At 41.2% G+C, this 19,535-nt stretch overlaps 1 protein-coding gene across 1 annotated transcript in view; it reads right to left on the reverse strand.

Annotated features, from left to right (window-relative positions):
* LOC150013201 (guanine nucleotide-binding protein subunit alpha-14) overlaps positions 1 to 15,306 on the reverse strand; it is a 152,759-nt gene extending 137,453 nt beyond the window's left edge. Inside the window, exon 1 of the mRNA XM_090274193.1 lies at positions 14,374 to 15,306. Within this exon, the coding sequence (XP_090130319.1) occupies positions 14,374 to 14,497 (124 nt within the window). The 5' untranslated portion in view covers positions 14,498 to 15,306. The remainder of the gene's footprint in view (positions 1 to 14,373) is intronic.
* Positions 15,307 to 19,535: the final 4,229 nt, after the last annotated feature.

Genomic DNA, 19,535 nt, shown 5'->3' on the forward strand with positions numbered 1-19,535 from the left:
TAATATCAGTCAAGGTATTCTTTGAGTTTTCTTAACTGAATAATAATAGAAAACTATACCCATTCTGTTTTGGCCAACATAATTTTCCTTAAAGAGAAAGTTGACTTTAAACAGAAATTTTAGATGCTCAAAATAAACACTTTAACTAAACAAAGGAATATCCTTTTCTTGGATAGTAAGTTTTCTGGCCATTTTCTGGTTTGCACCGGGATATAACTTCATTGTAGATAGAATCAGTTTAATTATCCTAATGGAAAATTCAATTTGCCTTGTAAATTTTAACTGATTTCAAATTACCTGGTGATAATGGTGGGGTGTGTGTGTGTGTATGTGCACATGTGCAAACACAGAACAAATGGGCTTCACTGGGGTCATGCCTATTTGATTGTCACTAACTTTACTGTCCAATCTTTTCTTAATGAGCATATGCCAAATAAGCCAACACCTACTCATTTCCTCCACCTGCCTATCCCCTAGTGCAGACACAAATGAAATTATTAGGCAAGGGAGAGAGACTTCCTCATTGCTTTAAGTGAACAGTAATCTGAAAATAGGGAATGTTCAAACAGTTTCCTCATGCAAGAGCTACCTATAGATAGCCTGCAATTCCAGTGCAACAAATACAAAGGTGAAGAGATGTTAAAGCGAGTGATACAGTCAAATTTTAGACATTTAGAACAAAAACAAGCATTTAAATTTAAACCCAAATGTTTGTTTTAAAGACTTACAGCTGGTGGAGTTTTCAGTAGGCTTATGGTTTGTGATTAGGGTTTTATATTTAGTTCACTCTATTCGACCTTGTTTTTACCTCATTCTTAAATAGCTTGATGCTTCCATTGCAAGGGAAGAAATGCATGAACAATATTAGACTGATAAGATGTGTTCAAACACAGGACATCCAGGGCAGAATAGAGATGAGCATCAAGAAAGGACCTCATACCCCTCATTTCTTGAATATGAGATCTAAGTTTTTCTTCTTTAAAGTGGCAGTCAGAGAATTAGAAATAATGATCATGAAACAGCTAAAAGAGCTTTAAAAGTATAGAATCTCTTCAACACAAATTAGATAATGAAGAAACTAGTTGCCACTGCAGGTTCTATATCTGATCAATTGAAATGAGATGATTAAAAGTTGTTTTAAAAAAATAGTAAAAATTGGAATAAAGGAGTAAGTGATGCTTTAGGTTGCAAAAAATTGTAGGAACTTGAAAAATAGTCCCAACTCTTAGATCAAAACTGTAAATCTGTCCTTGTTTGAACTGAACTTTGTAAGCCCCATTATACTAAGGAATGATAATACCTAACTCATACATGTAGTAATAATACTTTAAGTTAAATTTAAGGATAAGCATAGTAATCATCAGTCAGCATGGTTTAATTTTATTGTTCATGCTATTACAGTTGTCCCTGCTTTCTCTCCCTTTGCCCATCTCCTCCCAGCGCCACATTCTCCCCTCTGCCAATCTCCATATGATTGTCTGTGTCCGTAAGTCATGCATAAATGTTCTTTGGCTAATTCCTTCAGCATCTTTCATTTAGTCTTCCCCCTCTCTCTGACAGCTATCAGTCTGTTTCATGTATCCATGCTTCTGTTTCTATTTTGTTAGTTTATTTTGTTCATTAGATTCCACGTGTAAGTGAGATCATGTAGTATTTGTCTTTTGCTGATTGGCTTATTTTACTTAGCATAATATTCTCTAGGTCCATTCATGCTGTCGCAAAAGGTAAGCATTCTTTCTTTTTTATTCCTGCATAGTATTCCATTGTGTAAATGTACCACAGATTTTTATCCACTCATCTACTAATGGACACTTAGGATGTTTACAGATCTTGGTTATTGTAAGTAACGCTATTATGAACATAGGGGTGCATATATTTTTTTGTATCAGTGCTTCAGAATCCTTAGGATATATTCCCAGAAGTGGAATCTCTGGTCAAAAGGCTGTTCCATTTTTAATTTTTTGAGGATACTCCATACTGTTTTCCAGCACTGAGTTTTTTTGATACTGTTGTTATTTAAGGTATTTCAATATAATATTAAATAATCTATTAAGAGTTTGATAAATTTAAAGAGTGTTTTATTACACAGACAGTATTTGACTATTTAAAAGAATAAGGTTAATTTAATTTATAACTTTAGGTTAATGAGACCAACTGGAGTCTCTTAAATGCTTAGCCTGTTTTTGTTTTGTTTTTTGCCAGCTTTGTCAAGGGTTTGAAATACTCAGGTTTTTAATATGTGTAAATATGTTTTTAAATATTGAAGGAAATCTAATTATTTAATTCACTGAATTAATAAATGGAGCTAATTTAGTACTAAATTAAAAAGTAATCAAAGAATTAAGTGAAATGCATAGCTATTTCTATACAAAAGTGACTAGATTTTTAAAAATTGAAATGAACATTAAAGGCTCATGAAAATTAGGTTTTTCCATTTTTCAACTTTAATAAACTCAATATCAATTAAAACAAGAAGCTTCAGATGTTTTTTGTTCACAGAAAAGCCCCTTTCAAATAACTGCAGACTCAGTTACAGAAAATACAGGAGAGCATGTCGTATATCCCGATGTTGACAGAGGCATAGGACTGAGAGACAGTGCAGCATTGCCCACAAGGTGGCCAATAATCTCATCATACTATATTCCCCTGCCCCATATTCCGTTTGACTCTTCTGTCTTAGAATTACATACACTTTGGAAAGAACATCCAGACATATTGCAGAATATTAAAAAGCTCAGTGCAAAAAGTGCATAATATTTTATTAACGGGGATACCAGTGTAGCCGCTATGAACAAGGTCCCATCAATCGTAGTTCAGTGCTAATATGGCAGTTTCATGGAATCAGTGACACAGGCCTTTTCTACATTGTTGCTTTTCCATCCTCAACATCAGACTTCCCTCTCTTTTTAAAAGATGGTTTCTCCAGCTCCTGCCACCAAAGTCAGCATCCTTCTGTAGAAGGAAATAAAGCCTCCTTTCCTTTCAAGGTCAAGAGTCAGAAATTGCTTATATTACTACTGGTTTATATCCCAGGGGCTATACGGCTGTCAAATGGCCACACTTAGTAGCAAACAGGTTGAGAAATACATAGTCTTTAGATGGTGTCCATGTGCCCAGAAAAAGCTTCTGGCATTACAGGAGGAAAGAACAGTAATTCAGGAGACTGCTAGCAATCTCTAATACAAATATGCCAGTTTTTAAGCTAAAAATATATATACATAGAAAGAGTATTCACTTTCATGCGTAAGAAAATCTGAAAGCTTAGGAAACAAATAAGATACCTGCAATAAATCATTTGATCCAGAGCATCAGCCCACAGTCCAATGTCAGTATGTAATGATGTTTTCTTTAGTTCAAAAGGGAAGGTTTAAAAAGAACAAATAGTGATTTAGTCATAAAAGCATATTTATTCAATTTAAAGTGTCATTCTCTATTATGAATAAACCCTTTCTACTTTTTGAAGTTAAAATATCCTTTCTTTTATGCAATGTTGATACTGACGGTATATTTGTTCATTCAGAAATGTTTATGTAACACCCAGGCACTATACAAAATGCCAAAGATTCACTGGTTCTAATTGTGTCTACACTTATCCAATTTGAAGTCCAGCAGGGAAAACAGTAAATACAACATCAGAAAGACAGTTTCAAACTAGGATAAGCACTGTTTTTAAAAAGAAATGTAGAATGGGCTATGGGAGAATATTCTGAGGAGACTTTGAATTGGGGATTCCGGAATATTTAGGAAGAAGAAATATTTTTAGATAATATTCTGAAAATGAGTAGCAGTTTGCTAGAAGACTAGTAAGGAAGTGCATAGTAGGAAGATGGATTGGCAAGGGCAGAGACCTAAGAAAGAAGAGTTTGGCCAGCTGAAAGTCCTAAAAGGCAGCCCTGTGGCCAGAAATGAGTGATCACAGGGAATAATGGCAGAGGGGTGGCAGGGGACAGACAGAGGGTCCTACAGGCCATGCACAAATTTGAGATTTACACCCAAGAGCAATGAGAAGACGTAGGTTTTGAGCAGCAAAACAATAAACTTTACATGTTTAAATTACCACTCTGGCTGTGATGTGGAGGATGGATGCAAGGCTAGTCAGTAGAGAGTGATGGATTAATCTAGACAAGAGGCAGGAAGAAAGTAGAGTGGCAAATAGGATGGCAGACACTGGGCACAGTAGAGATTTGACTCTTCGGGTAGAATCTGGTGAGATGTTGGCTCTGGGAGACAGTAGCAGGACTATGATTAAGAACCAGGGCTCTGGAGTCAGACTGCCTGAGTTCAAACCCTAGGCTTACTCTGGTTGGTAAACCTTGCTTTGGGGCCTCAGTTGCCTTAACTGTAGAATGGACAGGGTAATAATAACTGCACCTCAAAGCGTTGTGAAGAATAGGTGAGATCATTCATTTAAAGTGTCTAGAATAATGATTAGATGTATAATGTTACTGTTATCATTTATTACTATTATAAAATGTTATTATCATTTCCATTTCTAATGTTATGTGTAGAATAAAGAGTCAAGAAAGACTGGATTCTGGTCTGGGCACCTGGGTGGCCAATGGTACTTTTTATTGAGATAAGAAAGATAAGTGCAAACACATGATTTGGGGAGAGAAGAAAGGGAAAACCCTTCAATTTTGTTCAATTTTGGATAGTTTAAGAAAATCATGTCTAAAGTTGCTTTTTTGTTTTCATTTTTTAGACAAATATATTAAAATATGTTTAACATTCTTACTTGGCAAATTTTTTGACAGTCCCATTTTGTTTCCTTTCCAATTTTTTAAACAAACTCAAAATTCTAAAATCTGAAAACCACTGTTTTAAGTAACACCAATTAAAAAGATGTGTATCAACAAAAGCAACATGTTTATATGTGGAGCACATAACTTCTTATCACTTCAAATATCCCAACTTAGTGCAATATAAGATTATTATTTCTGCCAGATACACAGAAAGAAGCCAATTTCATAAGAAATTTGCTCAGGTAATGGTATGCCTCTTAACACACCACACTAGGTCTTAAACTTCAGAGGATTTAAGTCCTTGCAATTACTGATTCCACTTTTGGAATTCCCAAATTTCTTTTTAATAAAACTAAGTGTGAGATTGGCCTCTAAAGTCATGAGGTCTAACTCCTTTATTTTATAGACAGATCTATACATATTTAGAAAAGTTATATAAAGGCCATGAGGAGTTATGATTTTTTTTCAAATTATTTCAGAATAAAGCAATAGAGAAGAATAGTCAGCAGATTTCTCAACTGTAGTTCCAGTTACATATCTAAATTTTATCTTATACAGGAATAATACTTTATGGAAATACAATGACTATTTTTCAAACATCACTTCAGTCCTGAGACCTAGGCTCAATTTTTATATTTTGAAACAACAAATCTACATATATATTCAAAATGAGTAATTGGCCAAGATATTGGACATTTTTTAAAAAATCAGTTCTGGAACTTTCTAATTTGTCTTTCTTTAAGAACCAGCCTAGGCTTATCTTCCTTTCATGAACATTCCCAGACCATCCCAAATAAGAGATCTCTATCTCCTCTTAAGAAATTCTTCATACTTCTCATCTAGTATTTCATGTAAACCACTATATAATGATCTACATATTCATTCACTTAGTATTTGAGCTCAGCTCTGTGCTCAGCACTGTGGGATCAACGGTGAGCAAAGCCCTCATGGAGTTCAGGGTCTCGTTTAAAGCTCTTTCTAAATATATCTATTGCCTAGATGTGGTCTATTCACAGTTACGCAGGTATTGGAGTTCTCACAACATTTGGTTGCTTTTTTCCTTAACCTTCTTTGTATATAAAAACCCCACTAATACAGGAAGCAATCCTTTTCAAAGTTTTATATAATAACTCAAAATAGAACCTAGTGAGCTAATGGTAATAAAGAGAGGTTTCTTCCCTAATCTAATTTCAGCATGGAAATCAGTCTCATGATATTAAATACAATGTCAAAAATTGGAACAGTTTTGCTTTATTTTAAATATGTTTTATCTGATTAGGGGAACAAAGAGAAATAAATTACCTTATATTCTTGATTTCAAGATTTTTGCCACACAAATGAACCTTTTTAAGGTTGAAGTGCTTTTGCAATGAAGTGTACATTTATTGTGGTGCTGGTTGGCTTCCTGAAAAAGCCGTTTTCAAATCAATGGCAAGTCTTACAATCAGTGTTGCCTTAGAAACAATGCACTTCAACATGAAGGTTCAGACTGACTTAATGAAAGAATGGGTTGGCAACTCAGAGACTGGACTTCTAGCCTTGGGTCTATGCCAATTAGTTACTGAGCACCAAGCCCTGAGACACCTGTCAAGTCTCTTCACTGCTCTGGACCTTCTCTGTTCTTGTGGTCCTCAAATTCTCTGTGCTAAGGAACTAATTTTTAAAACTTCCCCCTCAGATGCACACTGATACACTTTTGAGATCCAATAAAAATACCCTTTGATGGCACAGCAATATCAAATTGTTATAAAAGCTTCTAGATGCTTACTCTCTATTTCTATGCTTGTTTTTTGTGATCATGCTGAGCAGGGCCTACAATTGCATTTTAAGTGGCATTGACTTAGACTACTAGGGCTTAGACCACTATGCAGATAGATGATGACTCTAAAAATGACTTACCACCTTATTTTATTTGATTTTGAACTGTAATACAATTAGCTTATACCCCCCAATTACCAAGTAGCTGAGCAGGAGAAACAAAAATTCTGGGAATCAGTTATTTAAAAAGGAAGGTGTTAATCCATTTGTGGGTCACTGACAACTAACAATACAGAAGACGCCTTTCAGGCAGAATAATAAAAGTATTCTCTTTTCCTCTTTTTAACAAAATTAAAAAATATGAAAATTTATCAGTTGCTTAAAAAACACTTGACAACCACAAATATTAATTACCTTTTGGATGGAAATACCAGCAAATGTTTCATGGAGGGTGAACTGTGAAAGAGAAGACTGATATATGGGAGCTCTTACTAGAGTATGCTTCCTCTGTACCACTTTGATCATGACAGAAAGATAACTACTTAATGGTTATTAGCCACAAAGCCATTACAATTTAAGGAGCACAACGTTTTGAGTAGTACATCAAAGTGCAAGAGTGCATGCAAATGTGACCACTTGCTGTTTTTGTAAGGATTCTGGCAGTGATAAATCTTACATAAGTGCTTGCTCTTCCACTTTGCCCACTAATTTGGGTACAAGGGCAAACGACCCCTACAAATTACCCAGCTCAGATCCTGTAGACCCTTCATCAAGTTCATGAAGGAGAAAGTACTTCAACTTCAAGAAGAAGAGCATTCCCTAGGCAGGTCAGTCCCCAGGGCCTCCTGGAGAAATGCTGAAAGATAAGGACTCCTGCCTTCGAGCCTAGAGTGACAATCGGAGGCTGTCTGATCCTGATCTCCAGGCCAACGACATCAGACAGAGGTTCTCAATTTGAGCATATACCAGGATCACCTGCCCAGTTTGTTAATACAGATTGCTGGCCCCTCTCCAGAATTTCTGATTCAAAGGGCCTGAAAGCTTACATTTCTAACAAGTTCCTGGCAGATGCTGATGTTGATGCTACTGGTCCTAGAAACACACTTTGACAACCATTCATATAAATCATCTGATGATATCATTGGGAAGACCTCAGAAGTCACCTAATCCAAACATCTCATTTTAAAAATGAGGACCCCGAGGCTTAAAGGAAATGTCTTGCTCATTGTCATATATCCAGTACTCAGAGGCTCCTCCGCCACACACACCCCAAAGTTTCCAGAGCCTTAATGTACTGTTCACATCAAGATTCTGTTATGGCCATACATCAAGAGCCTGATCTCTGAGAAGGGGCACCTGTGGAGACTTCATGCTGTTGACTCTTCTACCCACATGTCCTCCTAGGAGCAACATGCTAGTTCTATCAGTGACCTTGTAATGGTAGGTAGGTGTCCTGGGCCCAGACAGGGGGTTGGCAGCACAACTTCTTGCCTAGATTTAAACCCAGAGAACATGTTTTCAACACTATACATGCTCCCTCACCCCCAGCTTCCTGTCCGCTGGGCACAATCAGATGGCCTGAGATTTTGCAAAGCGGTACAAGGATGCTGAAGATGTTCACAGATTATTTGAAGTGCTGCTGTGGAAGTTAAGTGTCCAACCACTGGGGTGGCATGGTTGCTGGCTGTGTGCTTGGAGTCTGGTTTGATAGCAGTGCCAAGACTCCCTTGGATCCTGCCCTGCAATTCCCATCGATTCTGTGTGCTTCCTGCTTCCTCTTCAATAAATTATTCTTCTGCTCAAATGGTCTGCAACCAAGAACCCTGGCCAACATGATAGCCCGTTAATTTACTCATCAGCAGAGAGCCAACTGCTCATAAGAAAAGCGAGGGATCCCACAGAGGCTCCTGCAGGGACTCCTGCCTTTAGAGCTTGCAGATTTCCACTGATGCACTTTGATTCTTTTGACAGTGTGTACAGCAGGCTACGTGAATCACAGGGAGCCCCGCCCAGGCCATGTCTGTGATGCACATCCCTTGGCCAGAAGTTGACCTGGATCCATAGTAGGCCTCGGGCTCTCAGCGGGCAAGGAAGGCCCAGAGGAAAAAGAGTAAAGCCGAGTGATGCCAATGGCTGTGCCCCAGAACTACCCCAGCACTTGCTCTTTCCCAGTTTTTGTCACTCAACTCCTTTAATTTCATGAGATGCCCTGGTGAGGATCCTTGCAATGAAGTCCCCATTAGCTTGAATTGCAACCACCATCTTTAGTATGAAATAATAGCTTTTTTACACTGACTCGCTGAAAACCTCTCTCTCTCTGCCTTCCCAATCTAGTTACCTTTCTCCCTGCAACCTCACTCATGGGAGTTCTTACATGGAAAGCTTTCCTCTTGTAATTCAGGTGCCATGGGAAAAGAGAAAACAAAAAGTGACCTAAACCAGAAGGCGTATTTTTTAAAAGAAAAAGAGCCTTTTGAAGTTAAGATATTTTTTTACAATGCTTTTTAGTCGAACTTCACTGTCAAATTTTTCCATTTCAGATCTGCTCACAGCCTCAAACTTTCATCCTCTTAACTCCATGCTTTAGAAATGTGGTCCTTCGGGTGGGTACTTGATACTGGTGATTGATTTGAATTAGTGGATTTGATATCTTTGTTTCAAGAGGCTTAAGCATCTTAAAAGAAAAGATACTAATAGTAAGCAAGGCCCTGCAGGGAAATAGTTGATTCCCGGACTGGGAAGGGTGGTACAAGATGAGCCTGGAGCAACTAGTTATGCCTGAAAATAAGGACATGTTCAAAGAAATGATGAGAGCATGTCACAGTGACATAGGAACCAGCTTGAAGGGTATCTCATTGTGCAAATTGGATACAGTTTGAGCACCAAAGTGATTAAATATAGTAATGAAGTAAAAGCCATTGGTTTAAAAAAAAAAATACCTAGGGATTCATGAGTTTGTGTGGGTAATAAATTACCAAATAGGAGCAAAGAGAGGGTTGTTAGAGTAGAATGCCCAGTGCCAACTGGTAAATGTGGAGATAGTGCTACAGTTGAGAAATCATCATTTTGCAGTGACCAAGTCATAAATTGGATCAGGAATTACATATCGATATAAAACCTAGAGGTATATTTTGACGAGGGGCAGAATATTTGCATGGTATTAGAAGGTATCTCCCCACAAAATTGTTAAACAGTAGAGAAAACAAGCATGTGATCAAACTGAGTATCACCAATGAGGGACAGATAGACATGGGGTGCTTCTAGAGGTGACCCCTGGGAAGGATACACACCACCTACACGGAGTTCCAGCTAAAAACATATAGTTGGAATCTCTGATTGTAAGAAAATCATCAGGCAAACCCCAAATAAGAAATGTTCTATTAAAAAGGTAGAGGGTTTGACTCAAAAAAAAATAAAAATAAAAAAAGGAAGAGAGGACTATATTCTTCAAAAATGTAAAGTCACAAAAGCGATGACAGCCTGTGAAAATGTTCCAGATTAGAAGGAACTAAAATATATACATATATATGAGAACTGATACATATAGAACTTACTGTCAAACATTTCAGAAAAACTAAGGGGAACATACAAATGAGAAAGAAGCCAGGGTGAAACTTCAGTAATATGTCAACTGGGGAAAAGGTATACCTATGAGTTTGGGCACTGTTCTTATTCTTACAAATTGTTTCCAAATTGAAAAAAGATGTTTTAATGATGTGAGGGAAAGAGACTGACTACAGAGGGGCACAGAGAAGTTCAGGGGATGGTGGAAATGTTTTATATCATGACTGTGCTAATGCTTACACAACTGTTCACAGTTGTCAAGACACATCAAAATGTACATTTAAAATTCGTGGCTTTTATTGTATGTAAATTATAGCTCAATGAACTGTATTTGAAAAGGTAAAAAATGTGGAAGCCATTATCTGAAAGGTTCTGTATTCGTTAAAGGCCCAAAGGAGAGAGGAAGGACTTGCATTTGTCTCATGAGAGGCTCTGGGGACTGCTGCGTCAAGGGTGGAAGCAGGCTACCCAGTGAGGTTGGTTGAGTCCAGCCACAGATAAAACCTCATGGTCTCCCTGTGAGAAGCATAATGTGGCACAAAAAATGAGCATTTTTACATTAACATTTATTTTGTAGTGAACATAATATTCACATAAATAGTTACGATAAAACACACAAAAATCTGCCCCCAAGGGGTCCTTCAAATTATCCCAGATCCTAAGAATTTCGTTTACTGTCCTCAGAGGTCTCTCTTGGTAGGCAGGCAGGAGCTCTTGTGTGTGCCCAGCACAACACCCTACTCCCCATGTGTTGGCATCAGCAACCTTTCCTCCCCATCTTTCAAGGGTCCTACTCAGAGGATCCGTCTCTCCCTCTTTCACACCTTGTAGTCTATTTTAAGTGTGTAGGGCCATATTCCTCATAACAGTTCCCTGTGAAAAAGCAACTCCAAGTCAACTTAGAAATGAGCCTCAGCACTGAGCACCATGCCTGGCACTTTGGAAAAGCCTTTTGGATTAAACTAAGCAAAAAGGAACATGGGCATACTTATCATTTCACCCCTTTTCTTCACAGAGCCAAAAAATTCTGTCACCTTCTACTGAGAAACCCATACTCTCTATGCCATTTCCTCTAGACTTCCAGCCCAGAAACGTGACAGCTTTAGAATGGGATTTTATTATAACCAATGCAATAAAAGTTTCTGGGACTCAGATTTTCAACTCTTTGGTGCAAGGAGGAAGAGACAGTTTAAAATGAGCTTATGGTGAAGGAAAAAGAAAAAAAAAAAAAAAACCCACCAGTGAGGGAGATGCAAAGTCAGACATTTCTGTCAAAGTACTACCAGGACTATGTAGACAAACTGCTATGCTACCTACACCTGATCGACTAAAATGAAAAGCAGCACCATCCTGGTGCCTAAAAATGCTCGAAAACAGAGCCATGCCAGCTGACACCATGTGCTCATTGCCAAAGAAAGCAGAGAGAAGTTAGTCCACAGCTAAGAAAGGGGAGAGCCAGGGTTTGAACCCAAGCAGTCTGGCGTAAGAATCTACATTGTTAACTCTTATACCAACATAAGTTCAATTCCAATTCCCCAGTAAACATTCTTTCCAGACAGTTCTAACTTGAGGCCTACGTCCAAAATTAAGACTCAAACTGATTAACCAAGCCTCATTTCATACTAAAAATCAACAAAAGATTACATTTCTCCCCACTTAATTCCTATTGTCCAGACACTATCTTCTGACACTGAAGAGTACTTATGAGGGCTCTATTGGAACTCCTTTTTGTCCTACTTTTATCTGAGGAGATGATAAGGATTTTCTTTCTACTAAAGCCTCTTTATTTCCGACCTCCTTTCTCCGAGATCATCACACTGACCTCTTTCACCATTACTAGCCCTAACAAGACAGCAGCATTATCTTTCCTGTGGACACTGACCCATGCTTTTATTATGCACAAACAGGATACGGATTGAGCCATAGATACACCTCAAAAACATCCTTAGATCATCTAGTTGCAAAAGCAAGCCTCCTTGTGAAAGAGCTGGTGGCCTTTCAGGCCAGTTCATGCTCCACGCAGAATCCTAAACGATTTCCCAAGTGGAGCTTTCACCTGAAGCATCTGCGCAATGGATCATCTTCACTCACTATGGAGACGCATGTGAATGAACTTCGCACTCAAGCTGCCTGACTTCAAACAAAATACCATAGACACTTCCCTGATTACTGTATTTTCTGAGTCATGGACTCCTCCTTTATTTTGAGAACAAATGGAAGTGTGCCCTACCCCCTTCAAGACTGAAAGAAATCAGAGGTTTAGAAGTCCATTCTCTGGGGGTTCTGAACAGCTCCATGTGGCTTGGAAACAGTTCCTAGCAATTTCTGATTGACTGGCACCGACACAAGAAGCTAGCCACAGCTGGGCCTGATGAAAATGGGGGTCCTGGGAGGTCAGGCAGTCCTGCCTCAAGGGGATGGGAAGGGGGTTGGGGCAAGGGCCTGGGGAGATGAAGAATGATTCAAGTCATCAGGATTAAATTCGACTTTCTAGGGCAAACAATTTATCTGTGAACATTCCTCCCCTAGTCTAAGTGTATATGCAAGCATTTTACTTCAAACAAATAGGCTTATTAACCAATACAGTATAGCTCAGCCTACTGCTTCATTTTTTATACCAAGAGCCAGCATCACCAAGCTCCTGTATATTCCAGACACTGTACTTCATACACTGACATAAATCAAAGTATTTCAAAATGAAAGAGGTTCAGCCTCTCCTTGACAAGAAAAAGTATGCAGCTAAAGCCAGGCCGCCCCTATCAGCTATGGGGCCTGGGGCAAGAGTACAAATGGAGGCCCACATAATTACAACTTTAAAGTGCTAATCAAGCTAGTAAACTGTCACATAATCCTACTCCCTTGACAAATGTAGCTTTATGACCACCTGGAGTCCAGGTACAATTTAGAATTCTCAGACCCCCTCAGAGTTCCAGGCCCGACAGGAAAGAGCAACTCTGGCTGATTAATGAATTCCTTTCCCTACACAGTCTCCTTCTTTCCCCAGGGAAGCCTGTTGGGCATCCTGTGGACCCTCAGCCCACATTTGCAGGATAGTCCACAACCCTGCACACCTGCCCCTTTGGGCACTCCTCAGGGATGGAGAATGACCTCTCTGCTTGCAAAGGCCCTAAAAGTAAGCTTGGGGACTTTGGGCAGGGAGTTTTGCATGGGTGTCTGGGGCTTAAAGGTCTGCGAGGACTCTGGGTGGGCGGCCCACTTCACCTGCAGACATTTATTTCAGTGGGGTTGGGGGACACAGGCCTGGGGAAGGTTAGACTGCCCTCTAAACCTGAAAATAAGTGTAAAGGGTTTCTTTACCCAGGTCCCAGGTAACACTGACTAAAAAAGCCTTCTCTTATTTTATTTTAACTACATTGACTTGTCTTTCTGGGCAGAAGCCTCCTTATATTAAAGACAAACTGGTAATGAGAGAGGATTCCTGTCTGAAAAAGATGAAAGAAAAAGTTGAAATACTTGCAGCTGCTCTATTCCTCCAACAGCAAATGGGTTGAACAGAATTCTAGGAAGTCAGAAAGGTGGGTTCCTTGTCCCAGGGCATAAACTGGGCAAACCTGAAACGTTCTTTCTGCTGTTGAAAATGGGCGTACTGCGTAGAATAGGGAGACCAAGAGCCAGGTGAAGAAGTAGCCAAAGCACCTGGGGCCACAAAATCAGAATCCTAGGGACCTCTGCACGCTGAGTCAGCTGGACAAGAAGCTTAAGGTCTGCTGCAAACAGAAAAGGCCCCCAGAGGGCCACAGGTGGCAGGTGGAGGTGGGTCACAGTGCAGGGAGTGGGGAGGGCCATGATTGACCTGGCATCTGCTTTGCCTTTTTTTGGTCAAGGTAAATTCACCAACTTTCTGGGCCTCCATTTTTAATTCTCTAAAATGTAAACATTACCTGCCCACATCACTTGGCGGTGAAGCCCATAAGAACTTAGCACAGTCCTGCACTTGGTAAGTGCTCAGTCAACAGTACTTATTTATTAGAACTGAGAGCTGAAGCCAAACTATGAGTCAGGCAGGCAGTTCCCCACCACCGACCCGCACATCCAAGACGAGGTTCTGCAGAATCTGTGTGCGCTGGGGGCGGCAAGGTGGGGAGGTCGAAGCTTTAGAGACAGAGGCAAACCAGAACAGATGGGGGAAGGCACACATAGGTCAAAGTGTTCAGCCTCAACCCTGTTTTGGGGTAGTCGAAAGTCGCCTGGTTGCAGGGGCAATGGACTGACGTCTAAGGCATCCGTATGCCCCCTGGATTGGAGGAAGCCGCGCGAGGGAAAGGCCGGGAGGGAAGCCGCCACTCACCCAGCAGCAGCAGCTTGAGCTCCCGGCGCGCGTCCTTCTTGTCCCGGCGAAGCTGCCGCTCGATCTCGGCGCTGATGCGCTGCGACTCCTTCTCCTCCGCCGACAGGCAGCAGCAGCCCGCCATGGCTCTCGCTGCCACCGACGGGGCGACGTGGGCCGGAGCGCCCCAATCCTCCGCGCGGCTGCTCGCTGCGCCAACCTGCGACGGGCCCCCGGATTCGGAGAGAAGAGGCAGGGGCGACTTGTTTCGGAATAAAACGCCTGGACCTCCGGGGTTCAATCCCTCCTCCCGGGTGGGCTCCGAGGCAGGGGGCAAGTCCCAAGCGCTGGGACCGATCGAGTGAACCCAGGATCCCGGCTCACGTAGCCCCGTAGCCCGCACTCGCTCGGGAGAGAAAAGGGCGAGCCGAGCTCAGTTGGGAGCGGTGCTGGCACTCGAGCCGGACGCCCGGCCAGGGGGCGCAGAGCGCACGTAAAAAGTTGGGGCGTCGGTGCCTGAGGGAGAGCGGGATCTCGCAGGCCTAAGGGTGTGGCAGGCAGGCTGCAGGCACGGCATTGGCTAGAAGCAAAGGTTCTGAAAACCTCAGCCTTGACCGCAGACTAAAACCAACGGAGAAGGTTCCCGCTGGCGCTTCTGGCTCTAAGTACCCGAAGGAGGCGGAGCGTCTCGAACTTGTAACCCTGGCGTCCGCAGGAGTTGGCCTTGGGGCACACCAAGCGGATGGCGCCTGTGAGCGAAAGTAGCGAGCAAGGAGCCAGAATGCGGGCCAGGGGGTTGGGGTGGCTGGAGCCTTTGGGAGCAGCCCTCACACCTGCCTCCCTGGCTGGGCGTCGCGACTTGGGGAGGGCCTCCTGCCGAGGTGGCTATGACCACCGCGCTCTGGCCGCCGGCCCTGCTCCCTGCCCAGGTCCGGGTTCCCACAGGTGAGAGAGTTCCACCAGCTCCCCACCTCAACTCCTCCCAGCTGCAAGAGGGATGGAGGGAGGCCAAGAGTCGGCCGCGGGACACGGCGTGCCAGGGACAAACTGGGTTCTCTACCCCGACCTGACGTTGAGGCTCGAACACCAGCCTCACCACGCTACGCACCCTGGTTTCCTAACCTGGCTCCTTAAGCTTCCCGGGTGCCCCAGCCCAGCTCGGGCTTGGTCCTTTAAAACGCTCCGTCAGCTCGGCCGCCGGCCCGCAAGATCCGGCTAGTCCTGAGTGCGCTGAGCTTAGAGAAGCAGCTGACATTGGGTTCAGTTAAATAAGACAGTCCAAGAGCGGAGAGTAAATATCCTCCCAGCCCCTTCCTACACCACCGGATGAGGGGTGCTGGGGCTGGGGGGCATGGAAAACGGCTGGCTACTTTGCATTTTTGATGAGGAAGACTCCTGCTTGGGGGAGAGAACTGATACGTTTCCAGCAACACCTGTCCTGTTCTCTGCCCCAGCCCTGAAGCCTGACAGCCGCCTAGCAAAGGTGTGTCCTCACAGCCACGTTGGCCTGGCTCCTGGAACGTTGGCAGCATGTTTGAACTTCATTGATAAAAACATAAAAATTGAAAAGCACCTCTTTGTATTCAAATGGCACTACAGAATGCAGATTACATCTAGATTTGTCTTCTGTGTAAATTTTGAGGCAGAGCGCAAAGAGGTTCACAGGAAAAACAGAAAAAGGAAGGTGGCGAGAAGGGACCCTGTCGTCCACAGCAATGAATTTTTTTCCTTCCCTTTTTCATGCCAGCATATGCCATTTAAACCACTTCATTTGCATTAGGTAATTAGCTAATGCGTCCTCTATTCTGAGCAAGCAGCAGTGCCTTTCATGAGCAGCACATATTTAACCAATTCAAACGGAGGAGCATATTGAGTGGAGAGAGTGGTATATGTCGTTTAATAAAGAATTTGGCGTTATGACGCTATCTGGATGAAGGTCTTATTTATTTTGCAATTTAGAGAATGTAGACAGATCAGACATTAAAAATGAATGTGCATACATTCTTAAACGCATGCCTTTATTTTCATTTCCTTGCAGGCATAAATTGACAGTAACAGTGACCCCTGCAGGAAATCTCCTGGACATTTCCCATAGATCCTTGGCCATTGAGTCATACACTTCTTCCTCAGCCCTTTACAAAATCATTTACAATTTGAGAATAAGACCTCTTATCTTCTCAAACTAATAGTTGCATCATAATCATTAGAATTTTTAGGTGATTAAAATTAGAGCAAATTTGAACTCCACGTTATCTTCTAGCAACTGTTTCAAAGTTGCTAAGATTTCAAAAAAGATATGAAACATGTAACTTATGGCAAATCTGTGTAACTTTCCTGACTGATCAACTAGGTAGTATGTATCAGGATCCTTAAATGTGTTCATCCCTTTTGACCAAACTGGTATTTCTCCTCTTAAGAAATAGTCAGAGAAGTTTTTGGCCATTATTTGACTTGGGGTGGTGAACACAATACAGTGTACAGATGATATATTGTCAAAGTGTGCACCTGAAACCTGTATAATTTTGTTAACCAGTGTCACCCCAATAAATTCAATAAAAAGGGAAAGAAAGAAAATAATCAGAAGCCATGATTCGGGTACAAAGGTTTTATTTCTAATAACAACAATAATGCAAAACAACCTAAATGCCCAACAATAGGAAATAGGTCAAATAAATTATGGTATTAGCTATACAATGAGATTTTATATAGTCACTAACTATGTGAATATGTCAATGACAAATTTGTGAATAACAATTAAAGACTTAGGGGGAAACCTCAAAATATATTTATTGAAAAAGGCACAATACAAAAATATAAATAGTATGGTACAAATTTTGTTATGGGAACACGTGCACTCATTTTTAAGAGACTGAAAGGACATATACTAACAAGGTGATTTGCTCTGAGTCATAGCTTTTTGGTTGCTTTTAATTCTCTGATATAAAATGATTTGGGGCAGCTCTATTAAAATTATCTAGGCTCCACTTTTCTAAACTGTAAAATGAAAGGGATGAACCAGATTAAGTTTAAAGGGATCTCCAAACTGTAACATTTAATTCTTTCTTTGATGATAATATTAAAAATAATTATAAACCTAAAGTTGTTACTGAGTATTGCTATCTAGTGAGAACTATAAAACCAGGATATCATAAGTCAATTATTTTTATATTACATTTTTTTATTCATGTCTCCACTTTTCTTAGCTTCAGGATCTGGGGACAGGATGAGAATAATTTTAAGTTACTAATTCATTTGCAATAACTTACCAGGAGGGGTAGGTGTGATAAGAGGTCTTAGGGAAAGAGAATGTTTATTTTCCCAGGTTATTCCCAATGCTGCAATTCCATGTCATTCGTCTTGAAGATCAATACACAGTCTGGACATATGCTTCAGGTATCTGCCAAAGTGCTGGACCATGATGGTCAGCTAATTGTCTGATATTCCTCTGAACGTCCTTTGAATCCATACCAGGCCCTATCCCAGGCACTGGGGATTTAGACAGTAAGACCTTCCAGATCTTAGGTAGGCTACAGTCTATCAGAAAAAAGTAAGACTGTGACCCTGAAATCTGAAGCCCCTTCTTGCTTCCTCCCAGAAAGCAGTGAGAGCTCAGAGTCACCAGGGTGGCTCTTCCCAGCCTACAATTGTGCACCTTGCGCCCTTCAACTGAGCCTCATTTCCTATCACTCTGCTACAACTTCAAACAAATGTAACTACAAGTTCTCCCCACCTCCATGCTTGGTGCATGCTGTTTCCTCCTCCGGGGATGCCATCTCTTACCCCAGGCAAAGTGAGGTACTTTCTTTCCCAAACACATCTCTTCTGAGAAACCATCTCCAACCCTTGTCAGTTAGGCCCATCCTGCTCTGCTTCCTGAGCACTTCCAGTGTTTCTCTCTTTACCGTCTCTCTCCTCTTCACCTGTTTGTTTCCCCTCCTGAGCCATTCGGTACTTACAGGTGGAGAGTTTTTTCTTCTTCCTGGTATTCCTAAATTAATAAAATTTAGTTGACTGAATAAAACTGAGAACAAGAAGAACTGAAAGAGAAAGAAACCAGAAGCGAGAAAAGGAGGTTCTTGTGGTGGAAGACCGTGAAAAACCAGCAAGTCCACAACAAATCAATGTATTGCTTAGGAAAGACTTGTGTCCCCAGTTTGCCCCCTTGAAGGAAGTGATTGCTGTGTTTCTAATTCAGAACTCCAAGGAAATGTGCAAGTGGAGGGATGGGAAGATTGACAGATATACCACCTTAGAACTTTAACAAGTAACATAAAGTAAAAATCTGACCTTGAAAATCAAAAGCTAGAAGAGCACTAATAGAGTACTAATGCACCTACACTGCTCTCTGGCCATGTTTTTCAAAGTGCAGTTGTGACCCATTCCTGGGTTGTGACCATCATTTTTATTTTAAAGAAAAAGAATAGAATAGAAATAGAAAGTATCAATGTATGCTGCAAGCATTATTGTTTCATGAAACGTTTGTTTCACTTATATACATGAGTATCAACTGTTAAGCAGATCAGTCATCACTGGGGCTTTGCTTGTCTTTATCCCAGGTAGGTTGGACTAAATGATTCCCAATTTTCTAATACATTTTTCTGAGACCAACGCATTCCCAATTTTTCATTCAATTTTAAGAGCCCATTGTGTTCTCTGCAACGTTTTCAGTCCTTCTTCCCCCTCACCACTCCCCACCATTACTCAATCAGTCATCTCCAGTTTGGGATGAGCATGGTAAATTAGAGAGATGCCTGTCTATTATTTGCCTGTTGTGGACTTTGAATGAGTTGACAGTGTAGTGATGGATGTTTAGAAGAACGGGTAATAATTGTAGCTAGTGGGTAGATTGTACTCAACATCTATTTTTCTAAGGCAATCAACATGTTACCATGTTGCTTCAAAATATTCTGTCTGAAGACCAGAAACTGCTTATTATAGACTTCTACTGAAAAGACTAGCATTACAGTCATGCACCACATAACAACATTTAGATCAATGGCAGACCACACACATGATGATAGTCACATAAGATCATAATGGAGCTGAATCTCCTCTAAGGAATGGAAGGATCTGCGATTCAGGAAGATTTTTTCTCTGACAGCACCTCAATTTTGAGTGTGCAGATTATATTCCAAAGAGCCAGCCACTGACCCATTTCAGCCACGGAGGAGCCTGTTCCCCCA

This window comes from Furipterus horrens, unplaced genomic scaffold (genome assembly GCF_987537825.1).
Source record: "Furipterus horrens unplaced genomic scaffold, mFurHor1.1.pri manual_scaffold_4, whole genome shotgun sequence".
Lineage (NCBI taxonomy): Eukaryota > Metazoa > Chordata > Mammalia > Chiroptera > Furipteridae > Furipterus > Furipterus horrens.